We start from the raw sequence: 24,957 nt of genomic DNA, 5'->3' as shown, positions 1-24,957 counted from the left end.
ACATGACCTGTTGGGGCGCCTTGAGGACCGGAGTTGAGAAACACCGGTGTATATATATATATATATATATATATATAAAAATATGTTCCAGCATGCAGGAAGAGCTGTGGGTGATGCAGTGTACATGAATAATGAACTGTACATGGCAACTACTTAGATTCCACCTTCATTAATCACAGCAGTGTGTTGATGGGTTGCTATAGGAAACATCTGCCTGTTCAGCGTCCACAGGATGTGATAAGTTACCCATGATACCCAATCACATCCCTGCATGTTAGCCACAGCAGCGAGCTGATAGGTTGCCATGGGCAACAGTCTGGCGAAGTCATAGTACAAGGCGCCGCCTACGTGCTCCCAGGCAGGTTAGCGGCCCCGCCCACCCCATACGTTGCTATGGCAAGTAGAAGCTAAGCGCCCGGGGGCGGATGTGACGTGAGCCTGGTGGAGAGGGACGCCGGAAGTGGCGGGGCTCTGTCACTGGCGGTCCGCCTGGGCACCCGGAAGTCGGAGGCGTTGGCGGCGCCGGAGCCATGAAGCGGGACGTGAGGATCCTCCTCCTGGGGGAGGGTGAGCGGGGCTCTCCGGGGGGTATCTTTACCTGTCTCCGTACCTGGGGAGGGGAGTGTCTCAATGTCACCTCTGACAGGTGCTGCCAACACTTGACTCACCCGCAGGGGTCACGTGTTAGTGGAGGGCATGTTGCCCGTAGCGTGTGTGTGTTTTTATGGGTTGCTATAAGCAACGGCCTGAGAAAGACCCTGACACAGGTGACCTTACAGAGGAGGAGACCCCCCTCCCCCTCATTCATCAATCAATAAACCCAGCAGAATCCTGTATTGGAAATGCTGACTTGCAGTGCTTTGTATTTCCATCAATTGTTTTGTATTCGAGTCTGAGATCTCTAAGAATAGTCAGTTCTCTAGCACATCCCTCTCCTCTTCTGCAAGTGTCTGTGCTGGCCCAGCTCCTCTGCCCTCTCCTCCCTAAGGAGCCTCGGTGGAAGGCAGTGGTGTCACTAGGGTTGGTGTCACCCGGTGCGGTAAAACATGGTGTCACCCCCCCCCCCCCCCCCTGTCTAGGCTGCCCAGCACCAAGCAGGCACAGGGCACACCCCAAACCACCCCCTGAAAATGATAGTATAGGGCAGTATAGTGGCAGGTTGGTGTAGTGGGGTGGTATAGGACAGGTTAAGGTGGCATAAGGCATGTTGGGGTGATATAGGCTAGTTTGGGGTGGTATAGTGCAAGTTAGGGTGGCATTGGACAGGTTGGGGTGGTATAGGGCAAGTTAGGGTGGCATAGGGCAAGTTGGAATGCCATGGGAAAGGTTGGGGTGGTACAGAGCAAGTTAGGGTGGCATTGGGCAGGTTGGGGTGGTATAGGGCAAGTTGGGGTGTTATAGTGCAAGTTAGGGTGGCATTGGGCAGGTTGGGGTGGTATAGGGCAAGTTATGGTGGCATAGGGCAGGTTGGGGTGGCATAGGGAAAGTTGGAATGCCATGGGGAAGGTTGGGGTGGTACAGAGCAAGTTAGGGTGGCATTGGGCAGGTTGGGGTGGTATAGGGCAAGTTATGGTGGCATAGGGCAGGTTGGAGTGGTATAGGGCAAGTTAGGGTGGCATAGGGCAAGTTGGAATGCCATGGGAAAGGTTGGGGTGGTACAGAGCAAGTTAGGGTGGCATTGGGCAGGTTGGGGTGGTATAGGGCAAGTTAGGGTGGTACAGGGCAGGTTGGGGTGGTATAGTGCAAGTTAGGGTGGCATTGGGCAGGTTGGGGTGGTATAGGGCAAGTTATGGTGGCATAGGGCAGGTTGGGGTGGTATAGGGCAAGTTATGGTGGCATAGGGCAGGTTGGGGTGGTATAGGGCAAGTTGGAATGCCATGGGGAAGGTTGGGGTGGTACAGAGCAAGTTAGGGTGGCATTGAGTGGGTTGGGGTGGCACAGGGCAAGTTGGGGTGGCACAGGGCAAGTTGGGGTGGCACAGGGCAAGTTGGGGTGGCACAGGGCAAGTTGGGGTGGCACAGGGCAGGCTGGGGTGGTACAGGGCAGGCTGGGGTGGCACAGAGCAGGCTGGGTTTGCATAGGGCAGGCTGGGCATGTCAGCAAAAATAACCCCAAAAAAAACGGGATGGTGTCACCCCTCTAGCGGGTGTCACCCGGTGCGGCCCACACCCCCCTAGCAACGCCTCTGGTGGAAGGGATGAATACTTGGCACTCTGGTGGTGGTGAGGGTACAAGTCCCATCATGCCTCCTGTTTCTTGTTATTTGTCATTCACACAGGTGAACTCCAGCCTACGCCCCGTGTTTGCCCACACAGGTGTTCCTTTCATGGATTGCATTGACTGCTGCTCCCAGTTCCACATCTGTGCCAGTGCGGGGCCCTAAACACCCGTTTGTGGCCCCTGCACCCCCGCACGGTTGTCATGTTGTGAGCCGCGGCTGTCTAGGTGCAATCCAGCTGAAATGAATGGTGAAGATATATATTGTATGTACTGGTTCGCACATAATTAGGCCAACCAGCCCTCTGAAATAATGCGCCTAAAGGGGGTTGTAAACCTTCTTCATGTTTTTGTCACCTTAATGCATCCTTCCTCACCTGAGCCCCTTCATTCTCCCAGCAGAGACGCGCTCTCCCTCTCTGCACGGGGTCCCGGCTCCATTGGCAGCCATTGGCTTCCGCTGCTGTCAATCAAATCCAATGACATGGGGCTGCGGCGGAAATGTGCGTGCACCCGGAAGCGTGCCCGCAAGGTAACCCCCCACGAGAGAGCGCTTCTCCTAGGGGTGTTATCTGATGCGAGGAGAAGCCGCGAGAGCCGCAGAGAGACAATTAAAAAAAAATAAGGGAGTTTTACAATCACTTTAAACAGGGGGGTCCAAACTTTCTAACCAAAGGGCCAGATGGGTGGCCAGTAGGAATAAACAATGCACCTTTGGTATTATGGGGAGGAAAAGTGCCCCATCGTTGGTGTCGGCGGGAGGAATAAGGCCACTACATTGGTGTCAGTGGGAGGAATAGTGTCCCATCATTGGGGTTAGTGGGAGGAATAGTGTCCCATCATTGGGGTTAGTGGGAGGAATAGTGTCCCATTATTGGGGTTAGTGGGAGGAATAGTGTCCCATCATTGGTGTCAGTGGGAGGAATAGTGTCCCGTCAGTGGGAGGAATAGTGTCCCATCATTGGGGTTAGTGGGAGGAATAGTGTCCCATCATTGGGGTCGGTGGGAGGAATAGTGTCCCATCATTGGGGTCGGTGGGAGGAATAGTGTCCCATCATTGGGGTCGGTGGGAGGAATAGTGTCCCATCATTGGTGTCATTGGGAGGAATGGTGTCCCATCATTGGTGTCAGTGGGAGGAATAGTGTCCCACCATTGGTGTCGGTGGGAGGGATAGTGTCCCATCATTGGTGTCGGTGGGAGGGATAGTGTCCCATCATTGGTGTCGGTGGGAGGAATAGTGTCCCATCATTGGTGTCGGTGGGAGGAATAGTGTCCCATCATTGGTGTCGGTGGGAGGGATAGTGTCCCATCATTGGTGTCGGTGGGAGGGATAGTGTCTCCATCATTGGTGTCAGTGGGAGGAATAGTGTCCCCATCACTGGTGTCGGTGGGAGGAATAGTGTCTCATCATTGGTATCAGTGGGAGGAATGGTGTCCCATCATTGGTGTCATTGGGAGGTATAGTGTCCCATCATTGGGAGGAATGGTGTCCCATCATTGGTGTCAGTGGGAGGAATAGTGTCCCATCATTGGTGTCAGTGGGAGGAATAGTGTCCCATCATTGGGAGGAATGGTGTCCCATCATTGGTGTCAGTGGGAGGAATAGTGTCCCATCAAAAACGCTAAAATTGCTGCTGCCACGATATCACTGGAAGATAACAATATGCATATATATACAAAATGTAATAAATCTGCAGCGCTAAAGCAATAATCCGATGGTGACATCCAATTCCCCACTAAGGAAAGACCATCAAGTCCTTTCAATATACAGAAGTTCTAAAGTGCTGAAGAAATGTGGTCACTAGACAGAATGCTTCATTGGAAAGATGGCCCCATGGACCCCCACACAAGGAAGGTCAGCCAAGCAATATAAAAAACAATCCTGAACAGGGATCCAATGGGGAATGTTTCACCACATTTGTTCAAACGCTCCCAATCTGCCGATAGTCTCGCCTCGAATCTCCCGAACGTTACAGGGGAAAGCCAACGATGCGCAACAGTGTAGTATTTTCCATAAAGAATTTATTGATAAAAAATATTGCACTCACTTCAATGTAAAACAATCCACATGTCATGTATAACCAATCGTTTCCGACCTGCAAAATGGTTGCCGCTTCCCGATGCAGGATGACGTCACACGTCACGACTCCTTCCTACGCGTTTTGTCATGAATAACGTCGTCCGGGGTGTCAGAATCACTAAATCGAGTTGGTAGGTCAAATCGATTCATTTTATTCAAAAAATCTATTTGTTAGAATTTTTTTTCCCCAGGACCCGTGCTGACACCGTGCCGGTCCTGAGGAGCCGCGGGCAGGAGTTTTTAGGCGAGGCCATGGCTATAATTTTGTTGATAATTATAAAATTCAACAAAATATTTGAAAGGGATAAATACTGCTTGTTGTATCTGGAAGCTCCACTTCAGTCAGACATTGGTGTATCTGTCCCTGAAGAGTGCGGTGTATATAAGAGAAGTGTTCTCCATTCCTCGGAGAAGACACGTGAGCTGCACTTCTATCTCGCTCTGTATTAATCTTCTTCTCTTTCTTTCTGCAGCCCAAGTGGGGAAGACGTCTCTGATTATGGCTCTGGTGGGAGAAGAATTCCCTGACGAGGTTCGTACTTTGCCGTTCATATTTGCCTCTTGCTGAGGATTCTGGGAATTGCCTGTCTGCCAGCAGACTGTGTACATTGTGTATCTGACCCATTTATTGTGGAATCACAGGGAAAGGGAGGCTTCTTTCTGATACATATTAAAGGTCCGTTTTTTATTTTCTAAATAGGTTCCTTTAACTACTTGCCCACTGTTCTTTTACGGCGGCAAGTCGGCTCCCCTGCGCGAGAGCCTGTAGTATAACGCCGGCTCTCGCGCAGGTCACTAGGGGCGCGCTCCCGTGCCCGGCGGGCACGTTCGCCACCGGGCACACACGATTGCTCGATTGCTCGTTCCCCCCCTCCCGGTCCTGTCAGGGGGGGAAATGCTGATCCTCTGTTCATACAATGTATGAACAGAAGATCGGTCATTTCCCCTAGTGAGGCCACCCCCCCTACAGTTAGAACACACCCAGGGATCATACTTAACCCCTTCCCCGCCCCCTAGTGTTAACCCCTTCACTGCCAGTGGCATTTTTATAGTAATCTAATGCATTTTTATAGCACTGATCGCTATAAAAATGCCAATGTTCCCAAAAATGTGTCCGAAGTGTCCGCCATAATGTCGCAGTATCGAAAAAAAATCGCTGATCGCCGCCATTACTAGTAAAAAAAAAAAATATTAATAAAAATGCCCCCTATTTTGAAAACGCTATAACTTTTGCGCAAACCAATCAATAAATGCTTATTGCGATTTTTTTTTTCCGAAAAAAATGTAGAAGAATACGTATCGGCCTAAACTGAGGAAAAAAAATGTTTTTTTTTATATATTTTTGGGGGATATTTATTATAGCAAAAAGTAAAAAATATTGAATTTTTTTTCAAAATTGTCGCTCTATTTTCGTTTATAGCGCAAAAACTAAAAACCGCAGAGGTGATCAAATACCACCAAAAGAAATCTCTATTTGTGGGGGAAAAAGGACGCCAATTTTGTTTGGGAGCCACGTCGCACGACCGCGCAATTGTCAGTTAAAGCGACGCAGTGCCGAATCGCAAAAAGTGCTCTGGTCTTTGGGCAGCAATATGGTCCGGGGGTTAAGTGGTTAAGCTAGTGCATTGTTGGTTCACTTACCTCTTCCTTTCATTTCCCTTCTAAATGTTTTTTTTCTTTGTCTGAATTTCTCACTTCCTGTTCCTCCTCAGTAAGCTTGCCCCCATCATCTGAGCCGTTCTGGCTGGGGGGTTAGTCAGCTAGAACAGCTTCCTGAGGAGGAACAGGAAGTGAGAAATTCAGACAAAGAAAAAAAATCATTTAGAAGGGAAATGGAAGGAAAAGGTAAGTGAACCAACAATGCACTAGCTTAAAGGAACCTATTTAGAAAATAAAAAAATAAATCTTTACAACCCCTTTAAAGCAGTTGTAAAGTAAATTTAAAAAATACATAATAAACCCTGTATACTTACCTGCTCTGTGTAATGATATTGGACAGAGTGGCCCTGAACCTCCTCTTCCAGGGTGCCCCGGTAGTGCTCTCGGGTCTTTTACTTTTCTTTGTGCGCCACCATTTGAAGCTACTTCCTATGGGGGCACACCTGTGGGCTTGGTCCTGAGCCAAACTGTGTGTGTGTCCATTGACCTACACAGCATGGCTCAGCCCAACCCCCACTCTCTGCCCACAGAGTTTTGACAGCAGCATGAGGGCAATGGTTCCTGGTGTTGCCTCTATCCTATGAATGCTGGGGGAGAGAAGAGAGAACAGCTACAGATGGGTTGGGGCTGGTGTACATCTACAACCTAATCTGTGTCTTCAGACACCAGGAAACATACACCATATTACCATAAGTATTGAGACGCCTGACTTTAGACTTCCATGAACTTTAATGGCATCCCAGTCTTAGTTTGTAGGATTCAATATTGGGTTGGCCCCGCCCTTTGCAGCTATAACAGCTTCAACTCTTCTGGGAAGGCCGTCCACAAGGTTTAGGAGTGTGTCTATGGGAATGTTTGACAATTCTTCCAGAAGTGCATTTGTGAGGTCAGGCACTGGTGTTGGACAAGAAGGCCTGGCTCACAGTCTCTGGTCTAATTCGTCCCAAAGGTGTTCTATCGGGTTGAGGTCAGGCACTCGGGCCAGTCACAGAAAAGAACAAGGAGAAGCACACCGCTCCAGGCAGAATCGGGTGCAAGGTAGATCACAGGTGCAGACCTCGGCTCGCCACCATGGAAGATGAATAAAACAAGAAATTGGTCGCACACTGGAACTCCAACTTATCTGAATGTCATCTTTAGTGTCAAAAGGGTCATACAAATACAGGCAATGGTAGACGCGTTTCACAAGCGGTAGCTTGCTTGTTCACAACCAGACAGTCAAGTTCCTCAACCCCAAACTCTCTCATCCATGTCTTTATGGACCTTTATTTGTGCACTGGTCCAAATCATTTGGTAGAGGGGGGATTATGGTGTGGAGTTGTTTTTCAGGGGTTGGGCTTGGCCCCTTAGTTCCAGTGAAGGGAACTCTTAAGGCGTCAGCATACCTAGACATTTTGGACAATTTCATGCTCCCAACTTTGTGGGAACAGTTTGGGGACGGCCCCTTCCTGTTCCAACGTGACGATGGACCTTGCTGTGTGCAGAGACATGGATAAGCGAGTTTGGGGTGGAGGAACCTGACTGGCCTGCACAGAGTCCTGACCTCAACCCCATGAGAACACATTTGGCATGAATTAGAATGGAGACTATGAGCCAGGCCTTCTTATCCAACATCAGTGCCTGACCTCAAAGAGTTGAATCTGTTATAGTTGCAAAGGGAGGGCCAACTCAATATTGAACCCTACAAACCAAGACTGGGATGTCAAAGTGTGCGTGCGTGCGTGCGTGTGTATATATATAAAAAATAAATAAAGGCAGGCGTCCCAATACTTTTGGTAATATAGTGTATCTATGTTGGTCCAAATCCTGGCAAAGCAATAACCCCCTAAAAACCCCTTCAATCTAACTCCCTCTAAATGATCACTGGCTGCAAAAAAGAAACCGGATGCCCCGATACTATGGGATTCTGAGCAAGCAGAAAATACACACATAAAACACACTTTCGTGTGCTTTTATTTATTTAGAAATTAGCTTGTTTTGGATGTTGGCTTTGTTGTCTCTGCCATGTAATTAGAAATTCATTAAAATTAATTAAATCATGTATTGTAGGTTCCAGCTCGAGCGGAGGAAATCACCATACCAGCTGATGTGACCCCAGAAAAAGTGCCAACACACATTGTGGATTTTTCAGGTATAAATTAAAAACTGCAAGCAGTGGACACCGGACTAGACATCAATATGGCCTGTGGTCTCCTGCAGCTGATATTTCACCTTGACATACATACCATTCCTTGTTCTGCATGGAGTCTCTGTGTGAAGGTTGTTGTCCTGGTTGGGGCAGGGCTGCGCTTTCTCATGTCAGAGTTACCCCTCTGATGACTGGTGGGGGAATATTCAAGAAGCTGTATTAAATATAGAAATCACTGAGCTACAGAACCGATTCAGCAGAAGCAGGGAGATCCTTGCACTGCAGGTTTTTCAGGTATAGCTTCCTCTCCAGCAAAGAGAATACAGTAAAACCTTGGTTTGAGGGTAACTTGGTTTGAGGGTAACTTGGTTTGAGGGTAACTTGGTTTGAGGGTAACTTGGTTTGAGGGTAACTTGGTTTGAGGGTAACTTGGTTTGAGGGTAACTTGGTTTGAGAATAACTTGGTTTGAGCGCGTTTTGCAAGACAAGCAAAGTGTTTTAATACATTTTGCCTTGATATACAAGCGATGTCTTGATATAAGAGTAACGTCATGTCACAACTGAGTATAAAAAAGAAGAGAGGATCCTCTAAGTGTAGCAATATGGTTGCATTTAATGAAGGTACAACTAGGGTTGTCCCGATACCGATACTAGTATCGGTATCGGGACCGATTCAGAGTATTTGCGGGAGTACTTGTACTCCTGCAAATGCCCCTGATGCCTCATCCGATACTCGCCCCCCCCCCCTGCTGCCGCCGCTACGCCGCATCCCTGCTGCCGCTTGGTTAATACGGGCGGGGAACATTACAGCTTTCATTTGAATAGCTGTAGTGTTTCCCGCCGCACCACTTATAGACACTCCCCCTTGCTCGGGTGAACTGTCCAATCCCGAGCAAGGGGGAGTGTCTATACGCAGTGCGGGGCAAAACACTACAGCTATTCAAATGAAAGCTGTAATGTTCCCCACCCGTATCAACCAAGCGGCGGCGCGGCAGCATGTAGGTAAGGGGGACACGGCTGCAGATATGGGGGGGGACACGGCTGCAGATATGGGGGGGGACACGGCTGCAGATATGGGGGGGGACACGGCTGCAGATATGGGGGGGACACGGCTGCAGATATGGGGGGGGACACGGCTGCAGATATGGGGGGGACACGGCTGCAGATATGGGGGGGACACGGCTGCAGATATTGTCGGGACACGGCTGGATATGGGGGGGGGGGACATGGCTGCATATATGGGGGGGGGGACATGACTGCATATATGGGGGGGGGGGGGGGACATGGCTGCATATATGGGGGGGACATGGCTGCATTTGGGGACACATTTTAAAAAAAAAAGTATCGGTATTCGGTATCGGCGAGTACTTGAAAAAAAGTATCGGTACTTGTACTCGGTCCTAAAAAAGCGGTATCGGGACAACCCTAGGTACAACATTTAGCAACTTATTGCTACACTTAGAGGCGCCTCTCTTCTCTTTTATACCCTGTAAAAAAAAATGCTTTGATATACAAGTGCTTTGGTTTACAAGCATGTTTCTGGAACAAATTATGCTCGCAAACCAAGATTTTACTGTAGTGATCAGAGAGTAATAACATCACCAAATCTTACTCTGCATTTCTTGAGACCAGCGGTCAGAGGCGGCACTTCCTAAGATCTCACACTTCACATATACAAGCTTAACCACTCCAGCTCCAGAAGGTTGCGATCGAGGGGTTAAATATGTACCACTATGTATAGTGTGCTGCTTTTTACTAATGGATCTCTAAGTTTCTTATCCCTGCATTGCAGGGATAAGAAACTGACCATTCCCGGTGTACAAAGCTCTGTGTTGAATGCCAACACAGAGCTCTCAGCTGTGAATGTACACAGCTGATCAGCAGTTTCCGGTTGTGAATCATTGGCCGGGACTTACTGACAGGCTCCCACTGTGTACAAAATGTTTTTTAATTTATATAAAATTTTATTCTATTTAATTTTTTTATATAAATGCTGCTAACTATCTTCTCCCTGTGTCTGTAGAAGTGGAACAGACTGAAGATGAGCTCAGGGAAGAGATTACAAAGGTGAGTAAAAAGTACTCCGGTTTTACTAACAAAAGTCATGTTTTTTTTATGGATGCAGTGTTCATATTCACCTGCTGGGGGCATCTTCTGTCTTTAGTAAGTAGGCCAATGGAATTTGGCACAACCTGAGTGTGTACATAGTTGGGTTGAAAAAAGACACAAGTCCATCCAGTTCAACCCTAAAAAAATAATAATAATACATATAAAGCCTCATACACACGATCGGATTATCCGACGGGAATTCTGTGATGACAGGCTGTTGTCGGAAAATCCGACCGTTTGTACGCTCCATCGGACAATTGTTTTTCCGCGGATGAATGTTGGATAGCAGGCTTTAAAATTGTCCGCCAACAATTGTGTGCTGTCAGATTATCCGATCGTGTGTACACAAGTCCGTCGGAAAAAACTCCCAAAGTACAAACGCGCATGCTCAGAAGCGATGCTCACCATAACGCAACATTAGCAGAAGTTTCCCAAAGGGTGGCGCTAAAGAGCTGAAAAACCACATAGTTTCATGTTTGTTGTCTCTGTCTGTCTGTGTGTCTCTCTCTCTCTCTCTCTCTCTCTCTCTCTCTCTCCCCCCCCACTCTCTCTCCTTTTTTTAATTATTTGTTTCTATCGTTCTATTCACTCTCTCTCTTCACTTAACTTTTTTACCAAGCTCCTCATCTAACTTACCACTTAATTAATGTGACGTGCTTTCCCTATGCAGGCGAACGTTGTGTGCGTGGTTTATGATGTCACAGATTTACATACCATAGAGATGGTAAGCACTACATTTAAAAAAATGGTGTTATTCTATATAATGTCAATAAATTCTATGGTACAGTACAAATCGTTGAGCCGTTTTTAGAAGTTACTTCCACAAAAGGAGATAATATTTTAATGTTTCTACCACGCACACAAACTCTATGGCCAAGTTGGGCTGTACTCGCACATTGTGCGGTGACAGGCGTTTTACTGCATTGTAGAACGCCCGTCACTGCAATGGCGCAAATAGAACACTTGTCTCCTGTGCGGCCCATTCATACTGCAACGCAGACCGGTGCCGTGCTAAAATGCAGCCGTGCAAAGCAAACGCAACGTGTGAACAGGACTGTAAGGTTACTGTAGCGGTCAGGGGTTAACACCATTTACGATCCTCCATTCCACCAACCCACGACAGCTTATCCTACAATCCACAATCCAGCAGACAGGACCCATTCCATTCCCCAGAATAAACGAGACAAGCTCTTTTTTCTAACGAATGAATACTTTTAATGGTACACTCAGCTTGTTATATACAGTTACAAGCATGTTACAGGGACAATGAAACTCTCCACCCAAAACATCACACAATGGGTCCTTAACGAGTTCCCCCCTCAATCCACATCCCAGACACATTCGGGCACCGCATCTAGAGGAGTTAATTACTACAGCTGACAAGTCACATTCCACATCTATTATCAATAGACTTTCACACAATACAGTGTCATTAGCATCCACAATGAAATATCTTAGCAGACCTAATTAACACAATGGACAGCAGAATGCAATCGCAGCAAGACACTTAAACATCCCATAATAGGCAGCCAGACTGGCTACCAAGCTCCAATTCACATCACCACAGTAGCAGACTTAATTGGCATCTCAACAGTCTATGTTACACATTGAATGAGACATTATTATTGACCTGTTGGGGGTCAGAATAAACAACCTGTAATATGTCAAGATCTCCTGCAATACATGAATTATCATTAATGTCCCATCTCATGTAATCTGAGATATCAGTTCTCAGTCATCCTATGCGCAAAAGGGACTCCCGTTTACAGTTACCATTTTATTTCATGACGGGTGCTTTGTTTTGAAATTTACAGTGATGAGGTTTACTTCCTCTATGTCTCGCATCGCATAGTAGCCCATTATGTGACACTTACCTGCAGTAGAAGCCCGCAATGTCGCCGTCTTCCTCCATGGCAGCGAGCATCCATCTTCACCCCTCTTCTTCTGGGAGCCACGATCTCCGGCTCTGTGACTGGCCGGAGCCGCGTGACATCACTCCCGCGCAGGAGCCGCCTTTAACGGCATGACCCCGGCTTAAAACTGCACAGCATACCCTTTCAAGACAGCGCATGCGCAGAAGAAGGCGTCGCTCAGGGGAAATTGCAAATATCTCCTAAACCGTGTCGGTCTCTGAGCTATTGCAAGCACCTACAGGTAAGCCTTAATCTAGGCTTACCTGTAGGTGCAACTTCTCTCCGAGGGTTTGTACAACCACCAAGTGTAAACAAGCCCTAAATCTGCAGTAAGAGTCGGTTCACACTAGGGCGACACGACTTCCAGCGCGACTTTCAGAGGCGACTCCGACGCGACTTGAGCATGAACCACAGGGCGATCTGGGGCGATTTACAACACGACTTGAAGTCGTCTCCAGGACAGGAGACTTTCCAGTGGCCAATCAAACAACAATCAGCTCTAGGGGAGGGAGGTAGAGGTTTGCCTGAGAAATGTATGTTATCTTCCTGGAAAGTCGCTTCAGTTAAGACAGTGATCAGACTTGGAGGCGACTTCCATTGAAATCAATGGGTACAAATCGCCTACAAGTCGGATTGAAGTAGTACAGGAACTTCTTCTGAAGTCGGAGCGACTTGAGTAGTGTGTATTAACACCGCTTCCATTCACTTCCATTGTTTTTCTCTACAGCGCGACTTGGGACCACTTGAGGCGACCTCAAGTCGGATCCCAAGTCGCCCCAGTGTGAACCGACTCTAAGGATATAACATCATCATGTATTGTAAAAAGTTATAATATGTATAAGGTCCCTATTGAGTTTCTTTAATAAAGACCTCTTTTCTAGATTGCGTCAAAGTGGATTCCTATGGTCAATGGCAGGGCAGAGCGCAACTTTCGGTAAAGACACCTGTTTTACCACACTCCCTACTCCGACTAATATTTTATTACTAAGAACCGGATCGATCGGTCTATTTTGTCTTCCATACAGACTTCCCATAATCCTTGTGGGGAACAAATCAGACCTGCAATGTGGCAGTTCCATGGAGTCCATTCTGCCCATCATGAACCAGTTCTCGGAGATCGAGACATGTGTAGAGGTGAAGATCTTGGTGTGAAATGTGTTGTGTTTTGTTGGGTGTTGAAGTCACTTTTTTTTTGGGGTGTTTTTTTTGGGTGTTGAGTGACCACTTTTATTTTTTTACTTTCCAGTGTTCAGCTAAAAACCTCAAGAACATCTCCGAAGTCTTCTACTATGCCCAGAAAGCAGTACTACACCCCACCGCACCTTTATATGACCCAGAGGAGAAGCAGGTAACTGAAGAGATGCACTGTAGATGAAGAGAATATACAGAGAGATGCTTGTATGCAATACATATAATAAAACCAAATGATGCTGATACTCATGACTAGGGTTGTCCCGATACCACTTTTTTTAAGACCGAGTACAAGTACCGATATTTTTTTTTTCAAGTACTCGCTGATACCGAATACCGATATTTTTTTTTAATCTCATGTGACAGTGGCACATGTGTCCAGTAGTTTATTTTTTTTACAATTTATTTTAATTTTTGTTTTTATTTTTTTGGGTGGACAGTGTCAGTTTTTTTTTATAATAATTTTTTTTCTTTTTTTTTAGCCCTGTTGGGGGGCTTTGGTGAGATATCAGGGGTCTTAACAGACCTCTGACATCTCCCCTTTGAGACAGGGAAAGGGACTAGGGACACAGATTCCCCAGTCCCTTTCTCAGCAGCCTCAGCTGCGCTGAAAACTAATGGAGAGAAGACTCTCCATTCATAAACTGAAACATCACTGACTCTTTACATTCCGAACAGTAAGGAGGGAGGGAGATCGCTGCATGGAGGGAGGGAGATCGCTGCATGGAGGGGGACACGGAGGGAGACCGCAGCATGGAGAGGGACACGGAGCATGGAGGGGGACACGGAGGGAGACCGCAGCATGGAGGGGGACACGGAGGGAGACCGCAGCATGGAGGGGGACACGGAGGGAGACCGCAGCATGGAGGGGGGCACGGAGGGAGACCGCAGCATGGAGGGGGACACGGAGGGAGACCGCAGCATGGAGGGGGACACGGAGGGAGACCGCAGCATGGAGGGGGACACGGAGGGAGACCGCAGCATGGAGGGGGACACGGAGGGAGACCGCAGCATGGAGGGGGACACGGAGGGAGACCGCAGCATGGAGGGAGGAAGACAGCAGCAGAACGAAGGGGGGCTGGAGGAGGATGCGGAGACAGTCAGCGGTGATCGGTGTGTGGGAGAGTTACAAGCACTGATCACCACTGATTTCACTAAAGCAGCTGAAAGCCGGGGGGGCAGAGAAACGGCTGTCAGACTTTTAAATCTATACAGCAGTGATCGGTGCTTGTATCTCCCCCACCGCACTGATCACCATGAATGTACAAGTATCGGGTGAAGCATTGGCCCGAGTACAAGTACTACTAGTATCGGTATCGGGACAACCCTACTCATGACCCATATCTCCAAGTATAGAGCCTTCTTAGAACCAAAGGCATTCACTCTCATTCCATCACATATCCCATAGAAAGGAGGACTAGTTCTAGATTTCGGGATAGTAGGCAGAGACATGCAAATCCTTATGATGCCATAGCTAACTCTACAGTCGCTGGTTCATAGTACAGAAACAGCCTAAAATTATCAAGTCACTTTAAACTACATACAGCTGTTTCAGGCTTGTTGGCCATCATCAGTGCAATTCAAGAAAATAGTGGCTTCAGTGGAGTAGGGCTTGAGATGAGACGGTGTAACCCAGAAGGTTATTGTGAGTAGGAACTAACGAACCAAAAAGCCCTCCACTGAACTAGTGTGTAGCGCAGTAAAGGCTTCTTGCATCATAAGATATTCAATCTTTGCCTGGTTATACAATTTGTTGTACAGTTTTCCTTTAGATTTGCTAAAAAACATACAGTATATGAGATCAAAGCTAAAACGACACTTTCAATTTGTATCCAATCAGGCAGACCCTTGCACTACATAGTTGTAGGTAAATCTAAAGGAAATTGTCCAAGAAAATTGTATAACCACGATATAGCCGAAAGACACCCCCTGGGGCGCACATCCAGTGCTCTGTGATTGCTGTGTCCTTCAGACACAGCTGATCACAGATCGTGATAAAGGGCCCCTTACCATGTGATCAGCTGTGTCCAATCACAACTGATCACAGTGTAAACAGAATTACTGTTAATCGGCAGTACTTTCCCCCTACACGCTGTCACAGCATGAGGAAAGCCGATAACTGGCAATCCTGACAGGGGAGAGGCACACAGATAATCGGGGGACTGATCACCAGCAGTGCTCATCAGTGCAGCCTCATCAGCACACATCAGTAAAGGAGGAAAAATTACTTATCTGATAAATTTTTTAAACTTTTTTTTCCAAAAGTTTTTCTGTCTTTTTTTTTTTTTTTTTTGTTTAGTAAAAAATAAAAGCCCCAGTGGTGATTAAATGGCACCAAAAGAAAGCTCTATCTGTGTCACAAAAATGATAGATATTTTATATGGGCACAGTGTTCCATGACCGTGCAATTGTCATTCAAGGCATGACAGCTCGGAAAGCTGAAAATTGGCCTGATCAGGAAGGGGGTGAAAGTGCCCAGTAAGCAAGAGCTTAATGTATGGCCAGCTTTAGGCCCCTTTTTAGATGGGTGAATTACGTTCTGATCATCAAGGTATCCGCTCCCAGATCCCCTGCCGATCGGAGCAAGAGTGGACGGATGACACATCCATGTCTGCTCAGGTTCTGCAGAGTGGACATAGACAGAGCCTGCTGTGCTTTATGGGTGGCTGGGGGTAAACAGACCTTGCTGTCCGCTTACACCAGGGATCTTCAAACTACGGCTCTCCAGTTGTTCAGGAACTACAATTCCCGTCATGTCTGTGAGTGTCAGAGGTTTACAATGCCTCATGGGACGTGTAGTTCCGCAACAGCTGGAGGGCCGTAGTTTGAGGATCCCTGCTCTACACCCAATTACCTTTCCGATCTGCCTATATGGAAGAGAACGGATCCCCCTCTGTTTTTTTTTACCGGATCGGACCCTGCGGTAGGTGGGTGTAAACGGACACAAGTCTGTTTACACCCGTCTGTAGGGATACATGGACCATTCAATCAAGTCCACCTGAAAAACTGACAGGTGGCCCGGAGAGGTACCTTATTCCATCACATATCTTAAAAATGTCAACAGAGGGCTTTTTGGTCCCTTTATCACCAATACCTTCTGGGTTATACCTTCTTTCATGTTTGCGGATCTTTTAGACCGCATTATAGTTCTCATAGCTACACCATTTGGCCTTGTTTGTGAGTTGTAATAGTATGAGTTTGGTGTGTGTAGGCTTGTTCATCTGATGTCTTTCAGCTGCAAGGCTGCTAATGATCTTACTTTGTTGATGTCTGAGTATAATTATTATTTATACATTGTGTGTTTTGTCTCTGTAGCTGAGACCGCAGTGCAGGAAAGCCTTGACTCGAATTTTTACTGTCTCAGATCAGGACAACAACCAGATCCTGAGCGATGATGAGCTCAACTATTTCCAGGTATCATCTCAGGCTTTATCATATCTGCTTGATGGGCTCATCTAATATAAGCCACATTTGTTATGCTTTTTTGTTGCTGTGTCTGCCATTTTGCTTAGTTTACTTAGGCCACACTCACACGTCGCTATTTGGAATTGTGGGCAGAATCGCAGCGATTCTGCCCGTAAAACTCCAAAATGCGTGGCAATTGCTGCAAAACTTGAAAATCACGTTTTGGGTGCCATTGTCCTTCAATGGCACGCCAAACTCAATGCGATTTTGCCACAATTGACATGTGGCAAACCATGCCTTTAAAAACTGCATGAAGCATGTCACCCAAAAAGAAGAGGTAGCTTCTTTTTGGGTGATAAACCTGCATAGGGCAGTCCATTCAAGTGAATAGGCTGGCCCTATGCAACACGCAGAATTGTGTGTCAATCACTTAGCTGGAACGCTTGCTCCTGCTACGTGATATGTGAACAGGGCCTTATATTTATTTTTGAAAATTATAACTTTTTTTTTTATTATTATTTATTAATGTTTTGGATACATTAGGTAAGAGGGTCTAACCTTGCAATACGTTATCCAAAGCTAGAATCAAAGTTTTGCTTAAAATTATATTTTTGAAGATGTGCTCCAGGCTCCCCCCCAAAAAAAATTAAGTTAGTAGCTGCAAATACTGTAGCTTCTGACTTTTAATATTAGGGCACTTGCCTGTCCTGGACCCAGCAGTGTCCTCACTCGAGCCGAATTTTCATTGCTGGCCATCTTGACTTGGGGAAACTGGCAGTTAAGACTTGCCGCTTCAAAGCCAGTTTCCTACTGTGCATGTGCGAAGCATGCTGCGCTTTGTGAATGGGCTTGCTGCGGGGGTAGGAGCAAACTTCAAAACCAGGTACCCGCTTCCTCCTCACCCCACAAAAGGTGCCAAATGTGGCAATGGAGAAGGGGAGGAGGCAGACAAGCGGAGCTTCCTCTTTTGGGTTGAGCTCCGCTTTAAGTATAAGCTTCTCTTGCCCAACTATCATAAGGAATTGAATAAGGTTTAGAACCGCTCAAATAGTCTGCGAAGAAAGAAATTATTGTATGAGGGGTGAATCCAAACTATCCAAAACTACAGTCCAGGATAAACACTTAAGGTACTCATAGCGACTAATCATCAACTGTTAAAACTATAAGGCCCCTTTCACACTAGGCGGACTCCGTCTCAGGGGAGTCCGCCAGCTCAGCGGGAGATCTCTCCGCTGAGCCGGCAGATGACAAGTCCCTCTCTGCTCGCTGATCGGGGAGGGGCTTATGCAGCGCCGCTGTCTCCTATGGGGAGATCTGATGAAAACTGACAGCATGTCTGTTTTCATCAGATCGCACCAGATCCGATCTGCCATGGACGGATGGGGAACGCATTGCCATCCGTCCTATTTTTATCAGATCGGGTCGGATGTCAGCGGACATGTCTCCGATGACATCCGGCGCTCCATAGGATTGCATGGAGTGGCCGTTCAGGTCCGCCGTCGAAACTGACAGGCGGACCAGAACGTTCCGATCGTGTGAAAGGGCCCTTAAGGAGAAACCGGTTACGTGTGTGTTTTTTTTTTTTTTTTTTTTTATATAAAGTCCTCCTTTTAAAGTATCAATTTTTTGTTATTTATGCATTTGTGTATAATATGTGTTCTGTTTGTTGGGAGGTAGCAGTCCTGCTTTGGAAACCCGCTGGCACCTCAAGCCTTAGAAGATGTGAAGATGGTTGTAAAAAAGAACACAGCAGACGGCGTACGGGACAACGGACTGACGCTAAATGGTAAGGGTAATGGCGCAACTGAATGATGATGAAATTAAAACTTTAAGGGCATTAGAACATGTCCTGCCGAAGATAGATGTAATTTCTCTGTATACAGCAATGCTCAAGCATTATTCTGAGCTGTCTTATGGACCTGATGGATGTTACAAGGCAGGCAAGACAGCTCGGTTCTCATCTGTCCATTCATTGTATTTCAACCCTGTCACCTAGTTAAAAGATAAGTTCACCTTTTGGGAACATATTACATGTTCCCACCCGTTTTTAGAGTGGAACATATAAAATGTTTCCACTCCTGCAGCTCCCCCCCCCCGAAACCTTTCCCTGTGACAGTGGGCTGGGAATATTCTCCCTGCAGCCATGTAATGCATTCACAGTTCTGTGAATGAACTACAAGTAACGACAGCCTTTGTGGCTGATGGCTTGTAGTTCTCAATGAACTACCAGGGCGCTGCTGAGCACTCCATTGGTCCATTGAGCTTTCTGTCATTCAGTAACTGTCTGCCCGTATCAGAGGTATGGACAGACGGCTACACTGACGGTCTTCAGGTTCTGGCCATTGCACCTGAGATCTGCAAAAAGCTGGCTACTTGCTCAAGTAGCGCTAGGTGTGCAAGCAACATAAGCACCATAAGCACGTTGTCTATTGTCCAGATTGAGTTGTGTTTCAGAATCTTGTATCCTAAAAAGCCAACGCAGCGGTTCAAAGTGCCTTCTGTACGTTCGGTGTCACTAACAAGAACAAGCATTCTCATTACAAAGCAAGTCATAAGTCATGTCGGAACTCTTGATCTGGAAGCTTGCACAAGTCTGACGTGACTCTCTTCTAAATCCTTAAGGTTTCTTGGCTGTCTCTTGGCAATTCAAAGTTTCAGCTCCCTCCATACATTTTCTACAGGATTAAGGTCTGGAGACTGAATAGGCCACTCCATGACCTTAATGTGCTTCTTTTTGAGCCACTTCTTTGTTGCCTTGGTGGTATGTTTTGGATCATTGTCATCCTGGAAGACTCATTTTCAGTGTTCTGGCTGAGGGAAGAAGGTTCTCATCCAAGATTTTTACAGTACATGGCCCCCGAGTTTTTTTCTGGATTTTTGGTTGATATTCTGTCTCTAGCATTTAAAGGGGCATTTTTCATGTTTTTTATTAAAAGTCAGCGGCTACAAAAAGTGTAGCTGCTGGCTTTTAATAAACATGCACTCACCTGCTCCACGTTCCAGCGACGGGCCGGACGGAGCTCCGCTCCTCTCCCCCACGGCGTCCTCATTGCTACTGTGGGCACCCGGCCGTGACGGCTTTCGGCTTCAAGGCCGGGCACTCACTGCGCATGCGTGAGCGACGCTGCGCTGTCTGATTGGAAAGGCGATCGCCTGGGACCTGTCACGTGTCCCAGGCGATCGCCTACAGGGAGGGGCCGCCAAAAGGTGATATGATGTATCGCCTTAGCGGCCCCCCTCGGCGGAAGGAGGATGTGGGGCAAGTTGTCCCACTCCTCCTGAAGCCCCCACTCCCCTCCCCCAAAAAATTACGTGGCATGTAAGGGGGCAAGGAGTGGATTAAGCGGAAGTTCCACTTTTGGGCGGAACTCCGCTTTAAAATACATTTTTGATAACCATTCTAGACCCTCAATTTCTTTGTAAGGGGGCAAAATCTGCAGGGCATCAAATCATTATTTTCCCCGCTGTACATAAATCCTGTGTAATAATAATCTAACACAGGGGTCTTCAAACTACGGCCCTCCAGTTGTTCAGGAACTACAATTCCCATCATGCCTAGTCATGTCTGTGAATGTCAGAGTTTTACAATGCCTCATGGGATGTGTAGTTCTGCAACAGCTGGAGGGCCGTCGTTTGAGGATCCTTGATCTAACACTTTCAAAAGAAGCTGTCAACGGAAGCCTCCATGCTCTCTCAGTAGAGGTTTGGTTTAGGGTAAGCTGGAAGCTTCATTGTCTTCCTGGTACTTCTGCTCTTCACGGTGTTTGCAGTAGAAATTGGCTCATTACACACATCACCATCTCCCTTTTTTTTGGGTTTCCCAATTTTTTCAATTTCTCCTCTTCAGGTTTCCTCTTCCTCAACACCCTGTTCATCCAGCGGGGACGCCACGAGACCACGTGGACCATACTGCGACGTTTTGGATACGACGATTCACTGGAACTTACCGACGACTACCTCTACCCTCTGTGAGTTCCCATTCCTCATTTTCTATGCTGACTGTGAGTGATTTCCTTTCATCTACCTGTCTTTTCTCTTTCTGTGTAGATTTATTCCTGAAGTCTTATTATGCTTATAATAACTAAAATTCTAAATTTTGAAATACCAGGGGGGCCGATTCATGAAGAACAGCAAAGTTGTGTTTTGTTTTTGACACATATATTTCTAAAGCTTCGGATAAAAAAAATAAAATGACAAACATGTCATGCTTACCGTCACTGTGCAGCTCTTTTTGCACAGAGTGGCCCCCGAACATCCTGTTCTGGGGTCCCTCGGGCGCTCTCGCGGCTCCTCCCCGCAATAGATAACCCCCTAGGAGAAGCGCTCTCCCGAGGGGGTTACCTTGCGAGCGTGCTCCTTAGTCATTCATTCGATGTCCATAGACGCAGAGTGTATGACCCAGCCCCGGCGCCCGCGTCATTGGATTTGATTGACAGCAGTGGGAGCCAATGGCTGCGCTGCTATCAAGCTATCCAACCAAAGCCAGGACTCTGGAGAGAAGGACGGCGGGAATGCACCGAGGAGATGAAGGGGCTCGGGTAAGTAAAACAGGGGGGGGGAATGGGGGTCGGTGACTGGCAGGTGTTTTTTCACCATAATGCATAGGATGCTTGAAGGTAAAAAAAAAACACTAAGCATTTACAATCCCTTTACGTGGACTCAATAAAAATAACCAGTCAGATCTGTATTAGATCTGGCTTATTTTGTCATGGGAAATTTGTAAAATGAGCGTCTCGATACTGATAGCGGCAATGACATCTCCATGTGGAATCATTAGTATGCTGTGACTTTTCATTCCGATCCTCTGCTGTGTGTTGTAGCTTCCTACACCATTGGCAGTGCTCCAGACGCATAGAACGATCCTTTGTGTACAGCCTGTAGTGGGCGAAGAGTTGTGACTGCAGAATCTTCATCTAGAGATTGTGTGAACTACAACTCTATTAAAGATTTTACAGAGCAAGTGCAGATCTGCTATGGACTGCAGCCTCTGTGTATACGGTTTCTTCACACATACTACACACGTCACAGCACCTGTTCCTGAATATTGGTTGTATGGGAGAAAACGGAGGCCTCATTCCCTCTTCATGTCAATGAATGTGTCCCTGCTTTTCATTAAGGCCCATTTCACACTTGTGCGACTTGGGAAAGCAGAGTTGCATGACAAGTCGTACGCCCTGATTTTCAAGGAGTACCGTTCATATCTGTGCAACTTCAAGTCGCAGTGACTTCAAAGTAGTCCCTGCACTACTTTGGTCTGACTTTGAGGCAACTTGAGGTCCATGGACCTCAAGAATACACAGGCACTGCTTCAAGTCGCAGGAAAATTGTGCGACTTTCAGGTCGCAATAGTGGAAACTTAGGGAAGATGTGGATCCTGTGTCTATGCAAAGCATGGACTAGGGATCCATGTCTTCCCCTAGTAAAAGCACCCCCCACAGTACACTAAACCGCTGTCTAGGAATACAGTTAACCCTTTGGTCGCCCCTAATATTTAACCCCTTCCCAGCCAGTGCCAGTACAGTGACAGTGTATATTTTTAGCACTGATCACTGTATTAGTGTCAGTTCGTGTCTAACTGTCCGCTGCAATATCGCTGATTGCCGCCATTACTAGTAAAAAAAAAAAAAAGTAAAAATATGCCATAGTGTGTAGACGCTATGGGGCAGATTCTCGTAGATCGGCGTAAATGTCGGCGGGTGTAACGTATCTCATTTACATTACGCCGCCGCAAGTTTTACAGGCAAGTGCTTTATTCAAAAAGCACTTGCGTGTAAAGTTGCGGCGGCGTAGCGTAAATCACCCGGCGCAAGCCGCCTAATTCAAATTAGGCGGGTAGGGGGCGTGTAGCATTTAAATTAAAGCGCGTTCCCTGCGCCGAACGTACTGCGCATACGCCGTCCGAAAAATATCCCAGGGTGCATTGCTCCAAATGACTTCGCAAGGACGTCATTGGTTTCGACGTGAACGTAAATGGCGTCCAGCCCCATTCACGGACGACTTACGCAAACGACGTAAATTTACAAATTTCGACGCGGGAACGATGGCCATACTTAACATTGGCTGCGCCTCATATAGCAGGGGCAACTTTACCCTGGGACAAGCCTAACGTAAACGTCGTAACTTTACTGCGTCGGCCGCGCGTACGTTCGGGAATTCGCGTATCTAGCTAATTTGCATACTTGACAGGGAAAACGACGGAGGCGACACCTAGCGGACAAAAAAAAATGCATTTAAGATCCGGCGGCGTAAGAGCCTTACACCTGTCGGATCTAATGGATATCTATGCGTAACTGATTCTAAGAATCGGTCGCATTGATACGACGGCCCAGATTAGGACTTACGACGGCGTACATGGCGTTGTGCCGTCGTAAGCCCTTTGAGAATCTGGGCCTATAACTTTTGTGCAAACCAATCGGTATACGCTTATTGGGTTTTTTTTTTTTTTTATACCAAAAATGTGTAGCGGAATACATATTGGCCTAAGTTGATGAAGAATTTTTTTGTTTATTGGATATGTTTTATAGCCGAAATGAAAAATACTAGATCTCGCTGTTGTCATGTTTTCCTCAGTAAGTATTCATGAGGTTAATAGAAGGCCGTCCTCCTCCACCCCCGCATTTTCTTCTATTGTCTCCGATGATAATTATTCCTTCTGTCCCTCCCCCTAGACTGCGCATCCCGCACGACTCCTCCACAGAGCTCAACCACTTCGGCTACCAATTCCTGCAGAAGACATTTGAGAAGCATGACTTGGTGAGAAGAGCGTGAAACGCGCACAGTGTATTTGTTAATGTGGGAAACAAGGAAATGCTGCTTTATTATTAAATGTGTTAAATGTGAACTCGAACCTTACCCCTTTTCCCTCCACACTTGTAGAAAGTCCTCTGCTGTGTTAAAACTGATTGTTCTCAATTCCCCACAAACTGGAATCTCCACAATATAACCCTCTGAAGCTGCAGCAGCTATCTGTAGCCCCTCTTCATTTCCTGTGTGAACGACTTCAATAATCAATCCCCTCCGCTGCTGATCTGTCCCGGGAATTGCCCATCGCTCACAGCTATCAGCTTTCTCTGTCATCAGGCACTTTGTTCCAGAGAATGATATGAAAGAACACATTCCTGATATCCCTTTAGACATGCATGTTCAAGCAACTGATCAGAAAAATGCACAGCTCAAGTCTGCAGCACTGTGGCCAGCAGGAGGGGGGGGGGGGGGCATGTACATCTAAAGGGATGAGAGAGAGGAGCGGCGCCACTCCTCTGAGTGCAGTATGTCAGTTAAAATTCAATGTTTAATAAAAGTAAGATCAACTCACATTTTGGTGAGATATAATGGGCATGGCATAAGTAGCTTGGGCTCCTGTAGTCCATCTGGGCAGCAGTGGTAGTCAGCAGTTTCTGGCGGCCTCCGGTGGTTCCCGAGGCTGAAGACGGTCACACAACAAGCACGTCGGCGGTGCTGGACAGGAGGCGTGGTCGAACTCGCGTTCGGCGCATGCTTGCTTCGTTCGTCGGCCATATTTATTAAACATTGAATTTTAACTGACATACAGTGAAACCTCGGATTGCGAGTAATGTGATTAATGAGCGTTTCGTGTAAAATCCTGACTCGGTTTGTGAGTGTTGTCTCACAAAATGAGCAGGATTCAAGCCACAGCTGTGTGCAGTACCACATTTGGCCTGAGGTGCGGGGGTGCCGGAGCCGTTTCGAAAATATTCTGTTCCCGAGCCTTTCCAAGTTCAGCCGAGCTGTCCCCGAGCCGTTACGAGTATTTCCAAGGCTCTCCGGCACCCCCACCTCTGGCCACATGCGGTATTGCGTGCCATTAAAGTCAGTGCGGAAACAAATTATTTTTGCATAGGAGCTTTACAACCCCTTTAAATGACTGTTCGAGACCCATGATAAAGAAGTATTTCCCTCTCTTTCCACAGGATGGCGATGGCGCTCTAAATCCCTCTGAGTTGCAAAGTTTCTTCAGTGTTTTCCCTTACACAGCCTGGGGCCCTCAGCTGCCGAGCACGGTGTGTGTGGCAGAGAACGGCTTGCTGCCTCTGCATGGATACCTGTGCCAGTGGACGTAAGTTAAACAGCCATCTCCGCATCTCTCCTGTGTCTCCATTAGTCCTATGTAGTGACAGTCCTATGTGTGCTGCTATTCATTACATGAGATTTTCTTGACCTGTGATTTGATTTTTTACCTTTAATGTCAGATCCACTTTGGATGGTTTTTATATTCCATTACCTGGTTGTAATA

At 47.0% G+C, this 24,957-nt stretch overlaps 1 protein-coding gene across 2 annotated transcripts in view; it reads left to right on the top strand.

Moving 5' to 3' along the window:
- Positions 1-439: 439 nt before the first annotated feature.
- RHOT2 (ras homolog family member T2) overlaps positions 440-24,957 on the top strand; it is a 39,206-nt gene continuing 14,688 nt past the window's right edge. The window contains exons 1-13 of one of the 2 annotated variants that reach the window (XM_040356309.1): positions 440-567; positions 4,772-4,830; positions 8,007-8,088; positions 10,109-10,152; positions 10,865-10,918; positions 12,989-13,041; positions 13,133-13,241; positions 13,354-13,455; positions 16,614-16,712; positions 18,381-18,489; positions 20,551-20,671; positions 23,372-23,456; positions 24,635-24,780. In XM_040356309.1, the coding sequence (XP_040212243.1) occupies positions 531-567; positions 4,772-4,830; positions 8,007-8,088; positions 10,109-10,152; positions 10,865-10,918; positions 12,989-13,041; positions 13,133-13,241; positions 13,354-13,455; positions 16,614-16,712; positions 18,381-18,489; positions 20,551-20,671; positions 23,372-23,456; positions 24,635-24,780 (1,100 nt within the window). In that variant the 5' untranslated portion in view covers positions 440-530. Of the gene's footprint in view, positions 568-3,849; positions 4,074-4,771; positions 4,831-8,006; positions 8,089-10,108; positions 10,153-10,864; positions 10,919-12,988; positions 13,042-13,132; positions 13,242-13,353; positions 13,456-16,613; positions 16,713-18,380; positions 18,490-20,550; positions 20,672-23,371; positions 23,457-24,634; positions 24,781-24,957 lie in introns of those variants that run through there. The other variant, XM_040356310.1, reaches the window with a different exon arrangement.

Source organism: Rana temporaria, chromosome 6 (assembly GCF_905171775.1).
Source record: "Rana temporaria chromosome 6, aRanTem1.1, whole genome shotgun sequence".
Lineage (NCBI taxonomy): Eukaryota > Metazoa > Chordata > Amphibia > Anura > Ranidae > Rana > Rana temporaria.
Note: the sequence above shows the minus strand (reverse complement) of the source record. Positions and strands in the feature narration are given on the sequence as shown.